Source organism: Anser brachyrhynchus (genome assembly GCF_964034855.1).
Source record: "Anser brachyrhynchus genome assembly, chromosome: 1".
Taxonomy (NCBI): domain Eukaryota; kingdom Metazoa; phylum Chordata; class Aves; order Anseriformes; family Anatidae; genus Anser; species Anser brachyrhynchus.
The window spans coordinates 8,115,187-8,138,789 of NC_137694.1; the positions used below are offsets into that span (position 1 = coordinate 8,115,187).

Sequence of the window (23,603 nt, forward strand, 5' to 3'; positions counted from 1 at the left end):
AGAAATGTGATGCCTTCATCAAAGAAAACACACAGCAAGCAATGACTTAGTAAACTCAATCATCCAGTGTAAAAAGCAATTTATGTAGCTGACAAGGGCATGCTCACTCTTCCAAAACTGGTGCTGGCTGCAGTCTTGGTTGCAGACTGGTTCTCTAAATACTCTCAGCATCGTTTTCAGAATAGATCATTATTTCTTCAAATAAGCTGCTATTTCTAATTCTTTCATTGATGGAGTAAATATTTCATGGAAAATAGAACTGCTTTTACATGACAAATTTAGAGGCACCCCTGGACTAATCTGTTACTCAGAGGGTGGGGCATGCCCCTAATAAGCAGAAGAAGCAAGAATGAGCCCTGGCTCTGAAGTAGGTAGATGAAATTTCATCTTTCACAACTTGTATCTATGCTGAAATCTGTAGGTAGAAGGGGACAGGACATCAAGTCCAGGATTTTATGATAATTAGCTGTCAGGGTCTATATTCAGTTTTTAACTGGAGGTATTCTGGCAGTTCACTGACCTGAAGTTTTTCTTATTGTTACTTTTATTACCACTTACTGTAGGCAAACAGAAAAATCCGTACTACTTAGGAGACTTGTTTCAAACCCTAGTTCTTCTCCAATACGACTACAGGCAAAAGCATTTAGCTTCTGTCAACATCAGTCGCCCACCCAGAACTTTTTTAGCTTCAGGGGTTCTTTGAAGTCCAGCCCACTAAAGAGTATGAATAGCACGGTAAGTGGGTCAGGAGGATGCCAAAACTGGACGGAGAAATATGGTGGTAGGCGAGGAACAAATGGCCTTGATTTTTCAGTCCCCAGGCTTTCTTCACAGCATGTGAAAGCACTTCTCTTGTAGTGCCGGGAGGCAGGTATTAACTCTGCCGGGTGGAGTAAAGGGTTCACACTGAGTGTCCAGCTCTCTCAGTTGTCTGAACAAAAGATTTTACTTTTCCTTACAAACCTTGGCCATCTTAAGCACTGGCACTGCAGAGTTCTGAGCTTCATGCCACGTAGCAAGTGAGGGGTCTCCTGAAAGATCGGTGAACCTGCTAGGGACACCTCAACTCCATTTTGCCTTGTGTTCAGGCCATGCAGAAATGTAAGACAAGACCAGAAGTCTCGATGTGCCTGCAGTTCATGCTTTTCATAGAATCCCAGACTGGTTTGGGTTGGAAGGGACCTCAAAGCCCCCCCAGTGCCACCCCCTGCCATGGGCAGGGACACCTCCCCCCAGCCCAGGCTGCCCAAAGCCCCATCCAGCCTGGCCTTGGGCACTGCCAGGGATGGGGCAGCCACAGCTCCTCTGGGCAGCCTGGGCCAGGGCCTCACCGCCCTCTGGGTAAAGAATTTGAAAAATTTTCTCCCTATATCTAATCTGAATCTCCCCTCTTTTAGTTTAAAGCAATTCCCCCTTGTCCTATCACTATCTGCCCAAGTAAAAAGTTGTTCTCTTTTGATCTCCTCTTTTCCAGAAGTCCTTCAATTTTGATTAGATAATCCAAGAAAAAGACTCAGAGCAAAACCACAAGAGCTCAGCACCACCGTAGGCACCTTGCACCATACCTATACAGTCAGGCAGACTCAAACTTGCTGTGTGCAACTTCCTCTACTCATGCTCACAACTGGACAGCTGTGAGTTAATTATGTATAAAAGCCATATATTAGCTCTCGGTTGGAGCTAGGTCTGGGCAAAGAAGTTATGAGAGAGGAAATTTACCAGCTTGGCTGTAAACAGTAGTTTCAGTTCTTCTTCTGACCCCTGTGGAGGACACCCGGAGGAGCTGATGTCTGCATGCAGCTCTCCATGGGGACATAAATGGAGGCAATGACACCTTCTGGCTGTAAAAGCTCAGCCCCCACCATGTAGGTGCTTAAATCTGTCCTGAGTTCTAGAGGAAGGTTTATGAGTGCTGATCTCCTACCTTATGGAAACGCCTTTCCTGTGCCCCATAAAGCAGTCCCCAGGAAAACTGGGCAAAACTCTGGATGGGGGAAGCAGAATTTGTGCTCTGCCAAAGGTGAAATTCCAGATCCAAATAAATGTGTATGGATATAAATAAACATTTCAGAGCGTGTCATGTACCTACGTACACATACATCCTACTTCTTAAAAGTCTCAGCGAGTCACTTGCTGTTCGTGGCCCCCTCAGCTCATGGCATTAATAACTGATAGAGCGAGGAGGTGGTGGCAGCCCCTAGCCAGCAGAGATGGGAGGCCATGGGGGTAAGAAACACACTACCCGTTCAGGCAACTGAGCTGCATAAGGGTGTAGGGGAACCTCCTGTTCTCTGAAGCTCTGATAATGAACAAGAACTGGCTGTTTGGACGTTGCTGACGCCAGAATGCCCTGGAGCTAATTTTGATCAGCCTCATATTAAGCAGTTTCTGACTGATGAAAACACCATCAAGACCAAAGGAAAAACAAGCTGACAGCTCTGGGACTGATGAGAGGAATATTTCAGATTCCTTTTTTTTTTTTTTGAATAGATGCTGTGTGGTTATTGATGTTGTCTCACTCTCCTCCTGCTGCCGATGAAGGAATGTACCCAGTGATGAACGGGGTGCAGATAGAAGTAGGCTCGTAACAGGCATGGAAAGGGCCGTGGTATGGATTAGAATCCATTTGGAAGACAATAGTTTTGGAGGTTTATGAGTGACTACACAGTTAAAAAAATGCATTAAAAACTTAAATAAATGGAAAAGTGTGAGTGCAACAGTTTTTAAGGCTTGATCTTTATACTTCCATTAATGTCTTAAAGATGTTTACAAACTTGAAAAAGTGAGCTCTTAATCTAGAGGTATGCACTGAGGATCTCTCAGTTGCATGCATGCACACATACATACCCATATTATCCAGCCATTGCCATAATAAAAAAAAATCAAATTCCAAAATGCAGTCCTGTGCAAAATTGTCCATGAATCAAAATGGTTTCTGACTTACTTAATAATATGAGGGAATTAAATATATATATATGTCAGAAAAAACAAATCTTTACAAAATCCGTAAGGGACAAAAATAATCACACGAGACTTACCATTTTGTCAGAGGGCCAAACTTCTAAAGGTTTTTGGGAAACCGTGGGTCTTGCAAGTCCAGGCCCTTTGGGAGTGCTCTGCACTTGGGACACTTAGGGTCATTTCATCTCTATTTAATTTTTCAGAAATAGTAAATAAATTTAGTTTCTGGAGCCGGGGCTGGATGAGATGGAGGACGTGCAGGGCCACATGGCTGCTATCTCTTGTTAAGGGACTCCGGGCATGCCTGGCACAGCGTGGTTTGGGAAGGGAGAGGCGGGGATGGCTGGGTTCCCTTTACCTCCTCATCCCTGCCCATCTGACACACTGTGGGGTCTATAGCTCCTTCCACATTCTGTCTGAAGCTTGTTATACCAAATATTTCTAGAAAATTTTGAAATTTAAGTCACACTCAAAAGCCTGAGGCTAGGTTAGCGTGAACTTCCTGGCAAGCCTTGCTCTGTGCATCCCCACTTTCTTCTCTCTCTTATACCTCGCCTCTCTCTAGCTGCAGTGTGTTTTTCAACCAGCTCTCCAGGTTCGGCATGCTGTCTGCAGAGCTCTGTGAACAAGGTGCTGTGTGCTCCCATCCTTGCCTTGTTAAGTTTGACAAGGAAAAAAAACACATATATGTGACCTATTTTTTTTAAACCCTACAAATCTCTGAAGAACACACCCAGAAGAAGAGCGACAGCCTCATAAAATCACAGACGTGAATCTGCTTGGGATGAAGGCACAGGGAAGGAGGGAGGCCGAGCAGGTGAGCTCTCCTTGCAGCACAGCACCAGTTGCTTTTCCCTTCTGTGGCATTTACAAAGGGTGTTGCTCACACTCAGCATACAGAAATGGTTTCTGGCATCCCTCGTACGCGCTTGCTGCAGAATTGGAGCTTTTCCTTTTTAAGTCAGGTGATAAAAAGCATCGAGAGAGAGCTGCATTGTGGCCCGGGTCCTGTCAGGGTGTCATTTTGATGGGAATACTCCAGGGTAATCTGTTCCTGGTGCTGCTGCCAGAGTGACAGTGACAGCAAGCAACGGGGCCTCCTTGCTTTGTGCTGAACAGGCTGGAGTCAGAGCCCGCTGCAAGCTCTCTGCTGGCTTCAGTAAGCTTTAGATCAGGCTCCGAGCTCATTCCCATGGGAGGAGGAGGAGTTTTTCTCTCCAGACACAAACAGATGCTTCCATGGGGTACACAGCCCTGCCTACAAAAGACTTTTTGTTGCTGGTAAAAAAGCATCCTCTGCCTTTACCCCAAGCCACTGCAACCCCAGATCCTTACAGAAAGGCAGCAGTTTTGCTACTTACACTGGGAGTAAGTGGTCCCGGTCCCACTGACGCTGAATCTGTTGAGGTGGAGTCTGTGCGTGACCACATTCTTCTGGGGCTGGAAGAGGATGATGTGCACCTTGGGCGCGAACAGACAGCCCAGCACAACGAAGCCGCTCAGACTCACGGAGATGCACATGGTGGTGGTCTGCACCTGGGAGAGAGCGGGGGCAAAGGGCCAGGTTTCAGTGCGGAAAGCTCGGAGATACAGAGTGTTAGAAGCATCATCATCATACAACGGTAGGAATCACAATCAGCACTGGTACAGGCTGGCTCGGACATCTGTTTCATCCCTATCTTCCACAATCCTAGGATTGTACAACAGAGCTGCGTGGTGCTGATGGTGCTCTGTGTCTCTGCATATTATCAAGGGGTGCTTGACCAAGTGTGCTCTCCCTCAGCTAAGCACAAGAGTGAGAACAGTCTCTTTCTTTTACCCCCATGCCCTTGATTCCTAACTTGATCAGGAAGTCCTCTGTAAAGCCTGTAATGCTACAACTGAGCAAAGCCAGCTACACTGGAAACCAGGCTGCAGGCACAGTGCTTCACGTGGGGTAACATTTGATGCTTCATGAGAAACATCCATTTGAAACCCTTTTATCCTCCAGTTTCCATCCTAATCAGAGAACCTGATCAATCCCTCACTGAGACATAGGTATGAATTTGAGTAAGCCTAAGAACTGGTGACATTTGCCAGGCTGACCCTGAAAGGTGCCCTGACTTTGAGGCAGGAACACTTGGGCTGAGAAATGAATTGTTTGGAAGGCTACAGGATTTTGGAGTAGTTGTCATGGGCCATTTGTTAGCATAGCTTTTCTGTCACTGTCTATCTTCCTTTTTTCACAACTAGGTGCCAGTTTACTGCCTCATTTTCAGTTTATATTCTTTTCTTCCAAGCAGATTCCTTAATTAAGATGTTGAATTAAACTGCCATAAACTCTACTGCTTAATTTGAATGATCATACATCCATGACTCGTTTTGCCTTAGTTACACTCCTGCAGTCCTTGGAGATTAGCCTTCTTCCATGGGAATGCTTCTCACGTCTCCTCGTCAGAAATAGTTGTTGCAAAATGAAAATTGGAGTAGCGAATGGACTTTGTTGCTTTATATATCCACAGAGCACCAAGTGTGTTGTCAGCAGTGAGTATAATTTGTGTGATCATATAATTAATAATCACATATAATTAATAATCACCAAAGGTGGATGTGGCAGGTATAATGAAAAGATGCTCGGGTCTCATGAGGGGAGGGATCATGGAAGACCCTATAGGGACAGCAAGAGAAAGGGACACCTTAACATTCCCAATTGCACTTTCTAGGTCACCAGTCTGTGTTTGGTCCCCAGGCCTCTGCCGTCACGTCTGAGCAGGTCTTGAACCAGGCACTGTACGGGTAAAATAGGACTAGGAGTTTTCTAATAAAACAAACATCCGTCCAGTATTTTCAAGATATGGTCTGTGCCTTCGGGAGCAGCTCAGCTGTGCGGACACAATTACACACCTGATCAGTGAAATGGTTTGGGATAAAAATAGTCCCCCCCAGGGTGTCTTTTAACCTGTGTCATTCAGAGGCTCCAGGTGTAACCTGGCCCCGCAGACCCCAGTGCTGGCAGAGCCAAGGCAATCCTGCTAGAGCAGGCAGGATCTCCCAGGCAGGGGAGTGAGAAAGTGAAGAAAATGCAGGGAGAAACTGTCTATACAATAGAAACTTCTGACACACGATTTCATTATAACCAATCTAACTCCCAGACTTTTCCCTTCCTGTGTATCTGCATTTCTATAGGTTTTGTCTGAGGTAATTGGGTGAAAAAAAAAAATCCCTCAGGTGTGCTAGGTATTGGAGCAGCTGTGAAATATGTGTGCTTATCAGTCACATCAGGTTTCTTTGTATCTTTGATTCTGAAGGATAACGCCTCAATGAAATCAGTGTGGACCGCTGCATAAAAATCAATAGCATCAATCTTTTCCAGAAGCTCTCATTTAAATTTCTGAGAGTGCAGCCACCAAACGCAGCAGTTTCTGGGTTCTGCTTCTGGGACTTTCTGGGAACTAGTTCTGGGATCATTGAGGGATTCTTGGGAAGTCTCCAAGGAACATCAGGGTGTCTTGCTGCTGCTGCTGGGAAAAGGATCCTTGTAGGAAGCTGTGACTTCTACCAACCTCCAGCAGCTCCTAAGGAGCTGTCAGCTGCCCTTGATCAAAGAGTGCTGGAGTTTGTGCCCCAGGAGGGTTGGGCACTTGTGTTGCAGGTGCTGGGAGGAGCCCTCTGTAAGAGCTGAGCAGCGAACTGGTTCAGCAGCATGCAGAAGTGTGCACAGAAGAGGGTTAGAAATGATGCTGAAGGCTATATTTGTGTGCTGAGTGATGGTGATGTGCCACAGGGCATGGTCCCCAGCTGGGACAACTAAACCTGGCACGTCAGAGGGCTCAAACCAGACTGAGCTCCTGAGGGAGGATGCAGCTCTGCAGTGCTGGAGCTGCAGGGATGCCTGGGGAGGACTGGGGAAGACTGGGAGGTGGTCTTCTTCCCTGCAGAAGGTGGAGGATTTCTGCTTAACCAACCTGATCTCCTTCTACAGCAAAATGACTGGCAGTGTGGGTGATGAGAAAGTAGCTGGTAGTTGTCAATGTCTCCCATAACTTCCTCATTGACAAGCTGACGAAGGAAGAACTAGAAAAGCGGGCAATGAGGTGGACTGAAAACTGACTGGGCTGCTGGCTCAAAGGCTTTTGATCGGTGGCACAAAATCCAGCCAGAGGTCAGTCACTAGTGTCATACCCAAGGGGATGATACCAGGGCCAATGCAGCTTAACACCTTCCTTAACAGCTGGGATGATGGGACAGAGTGCGAGTGCACCCTCAATAAGCTTGGAAATGAAACAGAACTGGGAGGAGTGGTTAATACATGAGATAGCTGTGATTCAGTAGGACCTCAGCAAGCTGGAGAAATGGGCTGGTAGGAAACTCATGAAGTTCATTGGAGTGAAAAGCAGAGTCCTGCAGCTTGAGTGGAATAACCCCATGTACCAGTATGAACTGCGAGCCAACTAACTGGAAAGCAGCTTTGCAGAGGAGGTCCTGAGGACTGTGGTGGACAGCAAGCTGATCATGAACAAGCAAAGTGCCCTTGCAGCTCTGGGTAGGTCAATGGCCTCCTGGGCTGCATTAGGCAGAGTGTTGGCAGCAGGTCAAGGGAAGCATTCCTTTCCCTCTTCTCAATGCTAGTGAGACACTAGTGAGATGGGGTTGCTCAGCCTCAGAGAAGAGAAGGCTGAGATGGATCTTACCAGTGTGTATATGTACCTCATGGTGGGAGAAAAGAAGAGGGAGCCAGACCCTTCCCAGTAGTGCCCAGTGACAGGACATAAGGCCATTGGCACAAAATGAAATAAGGGAAATTCTGTTTAAACATAAGGAACTATGAGGATGGTCAAACGTTGGTACAGATTGCCCACAGAGGCTGTGGAGTCTTCATCCTTGGAGATATTCAACACCTGACTGGCCACAGTCCTGAGCAACCCATTGAAGGTAACTCTGCTCTGAGCAGGGAAGGTTGGTTGAAATGATCTTGAGAGGTCCTCTCCAACCTCGGTGCTTATGGGAAGACAAATTTTGTGTGGAAAAATCCCAAAGCTGACCTCATGATTGAATCACCATGAATTCAACTGTAAACTCTTCCCTCAGAATTTCATTTGCTGGTAAAATTTATTTTATTCAGGGAAAAAAGAATAGTGGTCTTGAAAATATAAGCAAGCTTAGTCTAGAAATAAAAAACACAGCTATACCATAAACCCTTCTCAAAGTAGAGGAGGCCTTAACTAAATAGCAGGACTGTCTGGTGGGTAGATCTGTAAGACAGAAAGATGTATGCCATCACAGCACATCTAACATGCTGTCTGGTGCTTCTCATACAGGGTTCATGCAGGGACATTTCCACATCATTACTGGTAGGGATTAGTACTATATCTATCTATCTATCTATCTATCTATCTATCTATCTATCTATCTATCTATCTTTTTTGTTATTTTTGAACTACAGTGAGGCCAACGCCAAATCTCAGGATACGTTTCTAGGAGTTCTCCCCCTTTTTTTCAGAAGGGTGAGTCCTAGTAATGAATCTCAAGCCAGTCAGCGTTTATTTTTTTCTTTGCTAATATTATGTTTCTAAGACTGGTCATTAGTGATGCCACCAGTATCAGTATACGTTAGGATGGCACAGGTTGATTTGTAGTCTACATGTGATACTTCATGGAAAGTAAGCAAGAGATTTTCAAAGGAAAGCCAAAAATGTAGGCATATGGAATGGGATTTTCAAAAAGTTCCTGACATGTCATGAAAGTATCAAAAAGGTGTCAATTTTCTGTTATCTCAGTAGGACTCAAGTTGGCTTATTTGGAACTTTTTATTTAAATTAAATCCCCATGGGTGCTGCTGAAAAATCCCACTCAGGAGACGAGGCTAAAAATATTGCTTGAACAATCATCATTCTCCTCTTGACCATTAGTGCCTGTGCTGCCCACTTGTGTGACAGTCTGCACCAATATTACCCTCCTTCTGTGTCTATCTTTCTGATTACTTTGAGTGTCAGGAGCTTTTCCCCAGTGCCCACCTTAAACTTTTCCTTCATTAGCTTCAAGTCATTACTCTCCATTCTAACTTCTCCTGAGACTGAATAATTCTTTTCTCTCTTTTTGTTGCCTTGAAATTATTTATAGTCTATGATCACGTCTCCCTGGGTTTACTCTTGTCTAGACTAAATATATTTAGCTCTTTTACTGTCACTCTGCGTGTCTTACTGTGGTCGTTTGTTATCTACCCTTGTTTTCTCGAGGTTTTCAGTACCTTTCCTAAGCTGAGAAAAATAGTACTAAATATACTGGTTCAGGATGGTCACACTAAAAGCATGTTAAGTGACATTATTAAGTCTCCAGTTTTACATGCTATTTCTTGTACATACTACTGTTAATAATTGCACCCTAAGTTAGTCTCCTACCCTTCTGGGCAGAAAGTTGAATTAATTCAGCATAATTTGTTGTAAGGCCCAACTCCATCAGTCACTTCTCACATCATAATAACTGTGAGATTTCCAGTGGAGCAGATCAGAATCTTTTTCTGAGACAATTTCCTTCTGTCCAAAAATACAATCTTATTGAACCTGAAGCTTTGCACGAATATGTGACAATTTAAACAATTTAGTATTTTTTAAGGTTGTTGGTGAAGTCTGACCAATATTTTCTGCTCAGTGAGGTATGTGTTTTATCTCTTACAAAGTGGAGAGAAACTAAAAAGTTCTATATTAAAGCATAAAATCTGTTAGAAATTAAAAACACAAAACAAAACAAAACAACAACAAAAAAAGAAGGGGACTAGTTGCTTCAGTTTTTAATTTAAGGCCCACCTCCACCAAATAACTCATTATGACTCACTCTAGCTTGTGATCTTGTTTTTTTCTGGTAAGACTATAGCTCCACATACTGATGTACTAGTATGAATATTTAATTCCTATGTTATGTCTCTATCACAATCAGACTGATAGTACTAATCACTTCCATCTCCAGCCATACATACACAGTTCAAAATGAGACCATCTTTCTTAGAAATAAGCTAAAATTTTGTAATACTCTTGGGTGGTCATTAACATCGAAACAGAGTTTGTTTGCGAGGGATCCAGGGGACAAAGGATGTTGAGAGAAACTATTAGTGAATGAATGATGACAGGGTCCTCTAAAGTGGTGTACATGATTTATGGAAACACATATCCAAAGACTTACTCTGTAGTCACTGGATGTCACATAAAATATGGGGAGAAAGGCCAGCCAAATGATGCACGTTGTATACATTGTGAAACCGATAAACTTGGCTTCGTTGAAGTTCTCTGGGCATTTCCTTGTTTTGAAGGCATACACAGTGCATAAAACTACGAGGATTACATCATATGTTAAGGAGATTAACATACTGGAATCTTTAACATTGCATTTCAATATGACAGTCTCTCTCTTCTCAGGAAGAGTGTACCTCCTGGTGCCAGGGGCCTCCAAGATGAGCCACACAGACACCACCACAATCTGTACCAAAATGAGACTCAGGCATATGAAGACCTGAGAGCTGGGGCTGATGAACTTAGGCCTTTGGGCACCGTTCTTAACACCATCAAATATTCTGGCTATGCAGTTTGTTTTTGTCAGGAGGGCAGAGTAGCAGACAGCAAAAGAGCTTCCTAGCCCCAGACGACGCAGGGTGCAGATAGCTGGAGAAGGCTTGGCTATGAAGAAGAAAGTCATGCTGTATGACAGGAAGACCCCAAAGAGCAATATGTAGCATAGTTCACGGCCAGAGGCTTTGACAAGGGGAGTATTGTTGTGCTTGATAAACACTGCAATGACCATAAAAGTACAGATAAAGCCCAGGCATGCAATGGTAACAGGACCTATTGCCCAAGCATCTTCCCACTTGATGTAGTCTTCTGGTAGGTCATAGCAGCCAGTCAGGTCAGCTGTGGGCCATTTTCCTGGCCCGCAGTCTGCACAGGTGAATTCATCAGCCAGGTACTCGTATGTTTCACAGGGAATGCAAATCCAGCAGCAAACGTCTCCTGGTTGCATATTCTTCATCTCATTAGGAGCACAGGGGTCACTGCACTGCGAGACAGGGACAGAGCTCCTCGACCAGTGGATGGAGTCCACCTCAAGTGACAAGGTTTCTGCCCAGTGACCAACCTTCACGTAGGAGTATCTGTCTCCAGTGTACTGGAAGTTGAACACGTTGTATCGGCCTATCCCATCTCCGTAGGCATCAAATTTGACCATACTGTCTGCAGCGTTGGGAGGGTTGAATGGAGCTGTGAAGGAAAAAAATGAGAAAAGAAAAAAAAAAAAAAGATAATATTAGTGTCAAAACAGCAGCTGACTTTTTCATCTCTTTGGGAAGCATAGCCACCAGGCTGCTTACAGAGTCCAACTCAACTGCCAACAGGTAAGGCAAGAGGTCTGTATCTGTCAGATTTTTTTTTTGCATTGTTTGAACTTGGAAGAAACAGAGAACTCAAATAATAGAACTCTATTTCACTTGATTGAATGAGAAATAGTTGTGCATGTGGAGAGTTATGTTAGATTATCAACGTACTTATCTTTTTATTGGGTGCAAATAAATTATCCAATGTTTTCCCCCCAGCATGCACAATCATGACCTTTCACATTATTTCTTGAAACAAAGAGGTCTGCTTCTAACTCAGTCTCAGAGTTATTTGGTGAAATTCAGCTATCATAGAATAAGAAATATTAAATGGTCAGATCCATAAACATCAGTTTTTAGACCAACGGTTTGAAATGAAGTTGAATAGTGTATTAGTGATGATGATGATGAAGTAACTATGAAGTCCTCAACAATTTCTTATTATGTCTTCTTAACTTCTCCCTATGTTGTAGGAATTCAAGAATCCCTTCTACTTTGCTTCAGTTTTCCCATCTTTTGTCATTTCTTGTCTGGTCTGAACTTCCCAGCATGTGCTGCTTTGGTCTTATATCTTGTTTTGGGAATAGGTGAAAAAAACACAAGCTGGATCTGTGACCTTCTGTGGGAAGTCAATATTGTAACACTTCCAACTGGTAAGCTCTGGAGAGTTTTTATTTTTCCTCCAGCTGAGGTTCATGCAGGGAATGAAGAATTATTAAAAATGTAGGAGGAAATTGCATTTACCATGTGATTTATTGGTCGTTTTCTGTAGCATCAAAGGTGAATGGCTTTATAGGCAGGAAGCAAAAGGGTGTTGTGTTTTTTTTGCCATTGATGAGCAATAAAGGTGATTTCATTCCCAGTGTCTTTGGTTACAGAAGTGGTTCCACTGTCATTGCTGGAATAAATCTTTTTCCCTGCATCTGTGCCCATGCTGTGCTTGAGCACCAGCAATATTGTATATGGATGTAATATATTCCTCCATTTCAACCTCCAGATACTCTGGATTTGTTGCAGTAGATTTATTTAGCTTCTGTAAACCACTAAGGCCAAATTCTTTCACCTTTTTCTCCTACAGAGCATTACCTTACTTTGCGGCACTCCCACTAAAGTCAGCAAAAGGGACAGTGATTTTTTGGCACAGAAGCCCTGGTTAGAGGGTTCATACACAAGCTGGACCTCCCCAGGAGCTATATCTGGAAGCGTGCTTCTTCCTCAACCTTCTTTTTACCTTAGGGCAAGGTAGGAAAATAATTTATTTCTATGTATAGTCTTCTGTTTTTGAGCCAAGACTCAAGACTTTAAGTTCCAGTTCTTATCCCTGCTCTCTGTTGCATTTTGCCCCCTCACCTGTATCCACTGCAGTGGTGGACAGCCTTGGTTTGCAGGATTACAAAATAAGTCTGGGTAACCCAGGAATATGTAAGTGGCCTTTTTTTTCTCTCTCTTTTTCTTCACTCTTGGCGTCAAGTTGTACCACAGTCTTGCCCAACAAGACCTCTGAGTACATAAAAATTAAGGACAGCATAATACTCCTCCAAATGGCCAGTCCTCCTGGAAATAACATGCTCTAAATTAAACAAGTAGCTAAATTAAAAATATAGGTCAACAAGAAGAATACTAAGCAGCCTCCCTTCAGTCCCTCCTCCTCCTCACACATAGGCACGCAAGCTCTCTCAGCCAAAAGCAGCATTAAATGAAATCATAATGCAGCACTTAACAGCTCTTCAATAATGTGTTGTCATTGCCACTGTCTTATTTCATTATTCATAACACTTATATAGATTGTAGAAATTGTTAACACAGCAGCCCAGTTTTAAGAGCCAATTTATTCACTTCGGTGTCACACAGGCCACGTCCTGAGGTGTGCTGAGAAGTGGTGACTTCTGCTGGAACCAGTGGAGCTGCAGGTAACTCTGCTAGAGTATTTGTCATTTATACAGAACTAAGTATTTGCCTTGGATTTTGCAGGTAGGTCCAGAAGGCAAAGCAGGTAATCTCACATACAGTTAGCTTGAAGCTCCCATATATTTCACTTTCCATGAGGCTGTTTCCACACTAGAAATACGATGAAAAGATTTTTGTAGGACAATTTGTTTTAGATCAACCACAGCTTGTAGCTGGAAACATTCATTTTTAGTGGCTGCTGATAGAGGAAAATAAATGGCACTCTCTCAAATGGAGAGGATGAAGTCATTTACCCAAACAACGATGTATTAAATTATATTATGGTGAACCAAAGCATACAAATGAGCCCACTGGGTGGCAGCAATTAATATACCTACTGATTTTATGTAAAATCACTCAGGCATTTTAACTGATATTTATCAACATATTCTAGATCCTGTAACACCTCTTCCAAAAAGACATGTTTTCAGAAAAGTGGATCTAAAGATTATAATAAAAATAAGATGTTTATATGCAAGAATACAAATCCATAAGAAAATAAGATTTTATTTTCTAGGTTAAAAGAATATTTTTTGTGTGTATTAGCAGATAATCTTCCCAGAGATGAAATGTCAAGGCTATGTCACATATCACTCTGAGATTTTTTTCATAGCTAGATTTCAGTTTTGTAAGTAAACCTGTGATATTTAAAACAGACATTTCTGCCAGAACTTTTTCAGAGTTCTGGCTAAGGTGTTTTGTTTTCTTCCCTTGGGAGATTAGAGGCAAGACCCTCTGGGTCTATCCATGCTATCCGATTGACAATACAAGCTTCAACTCCTTTGAGCAGTATCTTGGAGTCATCTCCTCCCCATGCACTTCTTGAAGTGAATTATCCTTAAGTAAAACAAGTTATCCAGGAGAAATTCTATAAAAGAAGTTATCAGGGAAAAGAAAGGGTAATTAAAAACGACTTAAAGGTAAACCAGCAATGCTTTGTACTCCAGCTTGCAGCAGTTTTGCAATGAAGGTATAAGAGCAGTGACATTTATGAGAACAGGAGAAAAGGGTACACATAGTGCAGAAGACAGAAACCTATGGAGCCGTGGTGCAGGCAGCCCACATCTGTCGGCTCAGTGAAGAAATCCTATCAGAGGAGAAGGATGCAATTATAGAAGTGGGGGACAAAACTCCTTCAGGTTCAAATAACAGAGGAAAGACTGTGCAGCTTTATGACTATTTCAGTTTCAGGTATGGATAAGAACATGGCATAGCTTTTATATAGTAAATTATATAATTTCATTTCTATCTTCCTACACTGGGATCATCTTTTCTATCACATAACTCACGAGTATAAAATCATTATGTTTTTGCTTATGTGCAGTTAGAAGCAAGTCAGTCACTTTCATTTGGAAACCTTTATAATTTTTCATGTCTATGCTGTACAGCTCTTGGTGACATGAAATAATTCGGAAGGAAAGTTTGAAGGGAGGATTAATTTAATTATTGAGTAAAACATTGTTTTAAGAGGCAGTATGGGAAATCTTTTCTGAAATGTATCCGAATGCAGTCATTTGTGCCAATTGCAATGCAGAATGTGTCAGTTAGGTGAAAAATACTTCAGGATCTTTCAACCAGGGATGAGTAGGTGAAAAAAAGCAAAGCAGTTTAAATCCTAATTAGGCACAAGGAAACTGTTGAGGGACAGGGCAGCCTAGGAAGAAATGAGCGTCATCTTAATGGGTTTGGAATCAGACAGAGCTTTGTTTGCCAGCGACGTCTTAGGGCCAGGAAGGATGTTTTGCATACAGACTCTTGCATGTGTCTGGCACAGAGCTGAGTGTATAGATGTTGTCTTATAGAAAATAACATCTGTAACGCTTCCTGGTAGAACGAAGACACGTATGCCTACATCTGAGAACATCTTTCATAGCCGATAAAACACGCATCTGTTCCGTGCTTGCAGAGTGCATCCTTTCAAAGCAAGGTACAGATCAGAGGCACAGCTCAGTAGCTAGGAGGCAATTCATTAATAACAAGGCTTGATGAAGGCTCTGCAGTTTTTCAGCTCGGCAGCTTGCAAAGCTGTGGGATTTCACAAGGTACGGAAAGAAATGTAGGAAGGAATATTTTGTGCACCAAAGGCACCTTCTTCAACAGCCTGTTGGCCCCAAAGACTTTCAGCCAATAGACTTTAAGGAGATAGTGGGATTAAAAACAAGTGCAAATGTAAAGAGGGAACAGATGGGAGTTTCTGGACAGTTGAGTAAAATCTTTTCACTCTCACTAGAAAGTGCTGCAAAAACTCTGAACTTCTGACTTAATACAGCAAAACAAGGCATTTATGTATTCAATGGAAAAATAGTTTTGTTGCTCTCTGCCCCTTCCTGTTGCATATCCTGGGCAATGCCTTATTAAAACACTGTAAGAAAAAAAAAACATAGTAATAATATAACAGCAGGATATGGTGTGTTTGTTCAACAGACTCATCTGCATGTATGATGCCTTATCTTGAAAAGTATCACAAAGGACCACAGGAATCCATATATCTTTTAATTTTCTTTTAATTTTAGCTAGATGTTGTTTGCTGAGGTCAAAGTGACTTATTCCTTCTTGGCTGAACATTCAGACCGAGTAATGGAGACCTGATCCGCCCACTCCTGTTTCTACCTCAGCATAATGCAGCTGGTTTCACACCTGATTGGCAGGACAGACACTGAAATTTGGCAATTGGAAAGTTAGTGTAAGGAATACTCAGAGTGAGGTGTCACTGGGTTGTACCTCTCCGCAATTAATAATAAATGAATGGGCTTAAAATATCAGCTTTCACACAGGCGAGCAGTCACTTATAACCTCCACACCATTATTTCTGGATGTGTTTGGGTCATGGGTAGTATTGATTCTTCTCATTCAAAAAAAAAAGATGCGTAAGCATGTAAGAGATGCCTTATCTCTTGGCTCAGCTTTACTCAGAAACAGCTTAGGCAGGATGGAGTGGTCTGGTACATGAAAATGTGTAGAGACATGGACAATGTCAGGATATTTTGTGAGAGGGGCACAGGATTGCAGCTGGTTACAACCACCCCTGGTTAGTCTTCTACAAATGTAATTTTCCTTTCTATGTCTACCTGTTTTCCATTCAGCTCTATGGTTCCTCCCTCGGGTTAGAAAATCACTTGCTGTAGGGACTTCTAACACATCATAGACCCTCCTAGGGTTTGCAGTAGTCAGACACAGAAATGTTTCTCTAGTACTAGTTGCAAAGGTCTACCACTCAGATATCTTCACATGAATTAGGTATCCCAAGCTCCTATCCTAGAAAAGTGAAGTATTTCTAGGGTTCATCTAGAGTCAGCTGAACTGTACCATTTTTTTTTCAATGATTATTATTATTTTTTCCTGCAAACCATAATGAGAGTGACTAGTTCAGATACACCCACAGTAAAGGTGTCCAGGTGAGACGTTGGGTTGAGTGAGTAGGGTGAGATGAATATCACCCAGTCAGTTGGACCAGAAAGGCCTACAGCTGGTCGAGCCAAGTGACAGCAGCTTGTATGAGCTCTCCGCAAAGTACGTGGGAAGATGTATCTCCTGCAAGCTATCCCCACAGGCTGCTGTGACTGCTGCGGGGACTATCAGAGAGAACAGTCCAGGAGAAAAGTAAAGTGGAGACTGGCAAAAGAAACTAAGAAGGGTCTGAAAGATTAGAGGAATTCATTTACCTTGTCATTCTCCTCAGTTTGGCTAAAGGTGAAATTCCCTAGCTACCTTTCTTAGGAAACACTTCCCCCGAGTGTAATGCTTTACAGTTTCAGGTATGTGTTGTCCCCTTGCTTGTGCAGCTCTTGGGCATAAGATTTTGTCCTTAAGTCTCAGGGAAAATGAATTTGATGTTAAGTTACAACCCTTCATCGAGGAGATGTTTTTCATTAGTAAATCACTCTTGTTTTTTAGAGAATTAAAAAGGGGATTTCTGCTTAATTAAAGGATTTGTGTTTCACTGTTTTGAGATACGGAAGGCAAAAACTTATGAATACTTAACAACCATTATATTTCTCCATTAAAAATACAAAATATATCCCCTGAAATTAAAATTTCTTGAAGTTCTTTCGTTAAAGTTGCATTAGAAACTAGAAAATAAATCAAGAATTTGAAAAACAAAACAAAACAAAAAACCAACAACATCCAAGCTTTTTTTTTTTTTCCTTATGTGTACTTGGTTGATAACTGATATGAATGAATTTTGAGATTCCAACATAGCAATGCCTTTTGATTGATACCACTCTTTTAATTTTTAATTTAAGATTATCCACTTTAGGAAATGGCTGGCACGAGAGGCAAAATGCATGCAGGGTAATTTATACTAGCAATCAACTTGTAATTACAGAGGAAATTAAACCATGACTTTAAACTGTCTAACTCCTCCCTCAGGCCAACTAGTTATTTTGTAAACATAAGCAAGGGGAACCCAATCCCATTATGAAGAATTATGACCATTGTTAGGGTGACAGAACAAAAGCTTGGGAGCTGGAACCACAAGTTCTGGGCTGGCCTCCGGTACCTTTTGAAATGCCCTGGCAGTTATCTGGCACTTACTAGAACATTAACATTGCATTCAGACCTTGAGATTTTGGTTGAGACTTTCTACATTCTAGGGGTTAGGAGTTCCCTGTGCTTGATGTGGACTTTTGGGTGAAGGACATTCTCATTTAACCTGAGCAATGGGAAGTTGTGATGTACCTTACACTTTGCTTCTCAGTGACTCTCTGGTGTGGCTGGAGGAGTTTGAGGCTGCATTTTTATTTATTTATTTATTTTAAATTCACTTGCTTTTGGACAAACTGAGGTATTTGGTTAAGTTACAGGGACATGAATCTTACTGGTTTTGGAGGAACCATTCTGTAACGTGCTAATTGCACCCCCCAGATTGCATACGGTAGCTGGTGGATAAGGAAGTGTTGAATAGCTAACAAATTTTTTTTGTCCTTCTTTATCAGCCTGAAGGAAACATGAATAGATTCAGTTTTTAAAATATTAAAGGAAGGTGGTTAAAACATTCACTCCTCTGTGGGGATTTGAGGATTAGAGAGGTGCTTCTAGACAGTGCTCTGAATAATTCAGCTAGATATTTTGCCCTTAGAGATCAGAACCAAATGAACCTTGAAATAGACCCTCTGGCAGTTATTTCCTAATTGACGTGATAAGAAAACACTCCCAAATCAGGTGGGTTGACATAAATTTAATTACTTATAATGCTATAATTGTGTTTAGTAGTAGTAATGCTGTAGATGTGATGGTCTAAAATTCAAGAAATTTCAAGCTTGTAATAAAAGGCAGTGTTTTTTCATTAGACCAGTCTATAGATGGAAGAAATGCACAAGCTTTCAGCCACAAGGTAACTTCATTAGGTCATCAGAAAAATTGCTCAATAAATTTGAGCAATAAATTTGAGCAAATATTTTGAAGGAACAACTCTGCTTGGACTTCAGTATATCAGGTTTTTATTTCCTTTTTGGAAACACAATTTCACTTTGCAAAATGCCTCATTGCTATCTATTTGCAAAGTGATTGCTTATAGCTTTTTGTTTGCTTCTTTAAAAATATATAGTTTGGAAACACAAGGCCCTGATGAAGATGCAAGACAAGACACAACAAAGACACAGTATGCCAAAAGTTTTTTTTTTTTTTTTTTTTACAGCTATGTGGGCAGTCTAATAAGAGTATTGCCTCTTCCTACAAATCTTATGGCTCTATGCTATTATTTTTGTTAAAAAGCTGCTGAAAACTCTCAGCAATCACCCTACAAATTGCTAATAATGAGGCAATTTGCCAAATGAAATTGTATTTCCAGTAGGAAGATAAAACCATGAAGCAGTGAATTCTAAGGAGAGCATCTTTTCGAAATAACTGAAGCTCAAATTTATTGAACCTTTTGTGGAAATAAAGGGGTGGTAGGATTTTTCAAAGCTTGAATAAAGAAACAATGCTATAGTAAAACACAAATAGCAACCTTTATGCTCAGATATGTTATGCGGCTCAGGTATAACATTTGGCACATCTGGTGGAAGACCAACAAAGAAAACTTGGAGTTCAGCTGGAAATGTAAATGTTTCATGCATCCTATGGTTAAGATTCTGCAGAAGATCAGATATTTCTCTGTGAATGTAATATGCATGTGAAAAAAGTGGCTTATATTTATTTAATTTAAACTTAATCAGGATGTTTACATTGTATGTGTAGTTTTACAGAGAAACTCTCCTAGAATCAGTGGGGAGAAATAGGCACTTCCAAAGGCGAGCTCTGGCTAAACTGAGTTACCATTAGGAAAGTGGGGAGCTTTCTCCATTGATATTTCTCTTATTAGGTCAAAAAACTAGATGTGTTAAGGAAGATATGAAAGCTGGCTGAGCTGAATTTTGGCCAGTGATGGAGAAATCATCCAAGTAATGCTTTTGGTTAAGCCCCCTATGTACATCAAATGTGATTTATCTCCCTTTGTAAAATTTGATTCTGGATTTTTCTTTTTCCTGATTTCCATATAATAAAGCAATAACTAGAAATGCACATCTAATAAAAATGACAGGTTAAGTCAGCATTCAACAGAGTGTGTCTCATGAATGAACAAATGCTGAGTCAGCCAATCTAGATGTGAAAGCGGGTGCTCAAAACAATGAATTTCAGTAAAGATAGGGAGATAAAGGATAAGAACACCTGGATTTTGATGTTATTCATGCATATCACACACCAGCTATGCAGGAACCACATCACCTATCCCAGCATCATCAGTGTTCACTGATGTGCATTACCCTACAACATGCAAGCTGCATGTCCTATTAATACTTGCAAATTCTTCTGCTTTCAGGAAGAAAAGATAAAACTGAGAGCACAGAATCATTTTTGCTAATGTTTTGCTCCACTGAATCAGTTCAGCAACAGCAATCTCTGGACCTCAGGGGAAAATGTAAAAAGAAAATGTTGATTTATTTGCCTGTTTAATGGTTGAAGCAGAGACACATTGATAGGCTTAGACTGATAAAGTGTTTCCGAGATCTAGAAAGAATACTAACAGCACTGCCTCAAACCCTCATCTGACTTGAGATATTTTCCTTTCTAAAGAACCTTTAAGATTTTTTTTTTTTAATTATTCTGTCAGTTACTGGACTGGACTTTCAGTTAGTAGCCATTATCTATTTATTCAAATATGTGTGTAAATGTAATAGAGGAAGTTTAGCATAGTTTTTTCAGTACTTTTTTTTTTAATTATTATTTTTTAATCAGTTCCCAATCGCAGTTTCATAACAGTGTCTAATTTGCCACTGTCTGGTGGAGGTCTATCATCACCCACTGGAAAAATCTACTGAACTGACATCAAGATTTGGAGCAACGATCAGCTGCTCCATCCATCAGGGCCATACATAAATGCCATGGAAAAAAAATCAACTTTTGGAGATTCTGTAGGTAAAATTTGCTTGTTGCCATATCTTTCATCCTCAAGAGCATGAGGGCCACATAATGTATGGTTACTTACATCAATGGAACATTGGAAGGGATCACAAGAGCCCAACTTTCTGCTGGTGCAAGCAGCTATGTCATTGCTGCCTAGACTGGAAGAGTTCAGCATGCCCAGCTACATTTGCATACGATCAAGCATTTTCTAATGTTTTGTAGTAAATTTAAGATTAACTGTAAAAGGTAAAGAATCACAAAGAAGGTTTTCCCAAAGGAAGAGAGTAGGAGAATTCTGTAGCTGAAGAACAGGTAGATGCCTGAGGCTCCAGATGTACACACAGAAAGGATCTGTTGCTGCTCACTAAATGAATTCAAGCTTGGAAACAAGACAGGATTTTTTTTAGGATAATCAAGAGAAAGAAGAACATATATACAGCATATGCAAAACATCCTGTGTATGGTGAAAAGACAAAGAAGAAAACAAGAAGTTACAAGGACTTTAAAGTCTTCTGGAAGAAAGGGAGCAAAGGAAAAATGGAGAGAAGAATTACTCTATCTCTTGGGACCATCTCCTGGTCATGGATGCCCCAACTCACCAGTGTTGCTACTGATAACTAGGAGGTTCTCTCCTCCCCTTCTGTAAGAAAAGATTGCTGCTTTTGGATTTTCTGTTTACTACATTTCGCTAATACAAAATCAGCAATCATACATGAAGTAATACTAATTGGGTTAAGTAAATTAGAATTTTAAAGAAAAGTAAGTGAGCATGTCTGTCTCCTGATGCAACCTTCCCATATGAGAGTGTGGTTGATAGTGTGGCACGGAGTCAAAGTGACATCAGATGCAACTAACACAAATCACTTTCCACCCCAAAAGTCCGTACACTCTCAGCTGCAGGATTACACGGGATTTCTGGGACACATTCTGTGTGAAGACTTTGTTTAGGGCTGTGCTTCACCCAGTTTTCTCGCACTAACAGATTCCCTGTTTCCTCTGAGCACAGAGCTTTTCTTTCCCTGGCTAAGACTAATGTGTCTTAGCTGAGATTCACATTTCAGCCACAGAAGTGGTAAATATTTCATATGTACAAAGGAATTGCTGCATTAGCTTATTCTGTTGTCCAGCAAATTGTCTGGAATCTGTGTGTAGCAGCAAATAGGAAAATGTACAGCATGAAACCTCTGTTGAACTGAGGACTGATAGCATATACACATTTAGAGAGTGTCTCTCAGCTTTCAGAAGTACTTTTGAATTTCTTCAGCAGGGAAAATGATAGATATATATGTGCCATTAGACTAAGATGAGATGATTCATGAATTGGCGAGTAGAAAGACGGGCTTGTAACGAGAAAAGCAAAACTGTAGGAAATGAAAAGTGGATGTAAGACTGGGGTGGAAGGGTCCTTCAGAGTGGGAGGCACACAAACCTCTGCTTTCTATTTACTGGGTGTTGGCAGCCACTCTTCACATCACCACTGCTTCTGGCTCTGTGCTGTTCTTATGGACTGAAGAATTAGTGAATTTGGGTGCGTAGACCCTACAAGACAACTTAATGATCTTAGTTTATGATTTATATGCCTCAAGATTAAAGACTTATATCTGGAGAAATCACCACTGTGGCTTACCACTGAACCCCTTTGCATCCCTATGGTGAACAGCTGAATTGCTTTTGACTTACTGCTCTGTGGCTGGAGTGAGAGGCGAGAAAATGAGTCAAAGGATGTCTTCTGTGACTGAGCCATGCTCCAGCTGGGGTTTTGTGGCCAATTTTTTAGAAGCTTCTCTGCTCTGATACCCCTGTGCATGAATATGTGTGTTCTTCCTGCTGCCTTGAAGAATTTTAGCATTCTTTGTATTCACTTGTTACATCCTCAGACAAAATGTGTTTTCATGGCAGGAAGAAGAAAACACAAGGAAATGACTCACCCAGATAATAGCAATGAAATATCTTTTTACATTATATCCTGTATCTGCTAACAAAATACCCATAAATATTGCAGTGATGCCAAAGCAGACATTCTCTGAAACGCTTTTAGAGGTGTTTAGAAATGTGGATCTAACAGATGAGGAAATGAAAGAAAGTGACCCTTGAACACATTTCTCTGCCAGCTCCATCGAGTTTGCAGTTGATGGGAATCATGTGGAAGGTCAGTTTGTGAAGAGTGTTCTTTCAGCCCCACGAAAGTGCAGAGCTGGTTGCTTTTAAGAATTCAGTTTTAGAAGGTAGGTGGGATATATTGGCCTGAGTGATTTTTTTTTTTTTTTGTAAAAATATTTGCATGAATAAGAAAGGTAAATTTGTGTTAGGATCTGCAAATCCCTTCAGTCATTCCTCTGAAACTAAGTAGTTCTTTTGATTCACTAGATCATTTACACAAAGGGAAAGGCTATATATAAATTTTTGAGAAAAAAATATGTGTTAGTGCAACAGAATCCCAAAACAACGCACAAGGAATGTTTTGGGGTTGGGTTGAGTTCTTTTCTCCCTTTTTAAATGATTCAATCTTGCAAACAAAGAAACACGACTGTATCACTAAGCCAATTATTTCTGTACTGAGTTGGAAATAGGCAGAGACAAGCTTGAGGTGAATAGCTCAGGCTTTGCAGAAAGCCAGAATAGATTTACGTGCTCATCTGGGCTGTAGTTTAACGAGGACAAGTACAGCAGTCAGGTTGTGGCAGTTTTACCTGGAAATGTGCTCTGTGAAAGTGATGTTGGATTCAGGATCTATGTCTAGATTGCAGCACCAGGCTACTCTGAAGGTTAGTGTCACATTAATGTAGCTGTGCTGGTTTGGTACCAGATCCCCTTTAGTCAGTTGAGCCTCAGAATATCTTTGTAATGTACTCTAACAGGTGAAGCAAAAGTCTTCCAGGAAAGAAGTGATATTAAGTTATTGTAGGAGAAAAAATATTTTTCTGTACAAGATGGTTTCAATTCTGCCTTTCTAGCACAATTATTAACTGTCAAA

The 23,603-nt window shown here is 41.3% G+C and overlaps 1 protein-coding gene across 5 annotated transcripts in view; it reads right to left on the minus strand.

Moving 5' to 3' along the window:
* GRM3 (glutamate metabotropic receptor 3) overlaps window positions 1-23,603 on the minus strand; it is a 106,420-nt gene that overhangs the window by 1,618 nt on the left and 81,199 nt on the right. For all 5 annotated transcript variants that reach the window (XM_080555367.1, XM_080555366.1, XM_080555365.1 and 2 more), the window contains 2 exons: window positions 10,117-11,183; window positions 4,323-4,497 (listed from right to left, as the gene is read on the minus strand). In XM_080555367.1, the coding sequence (XP_080411493.1) occupies window positions 4,323-4,497; window positions 10,117-11,183 (1,242 nt within the window). The remainder of the gene's footprint in view (window positions 1-4,322; window positions 4,498-10,116; window positions 11,184-23,603) is intronic.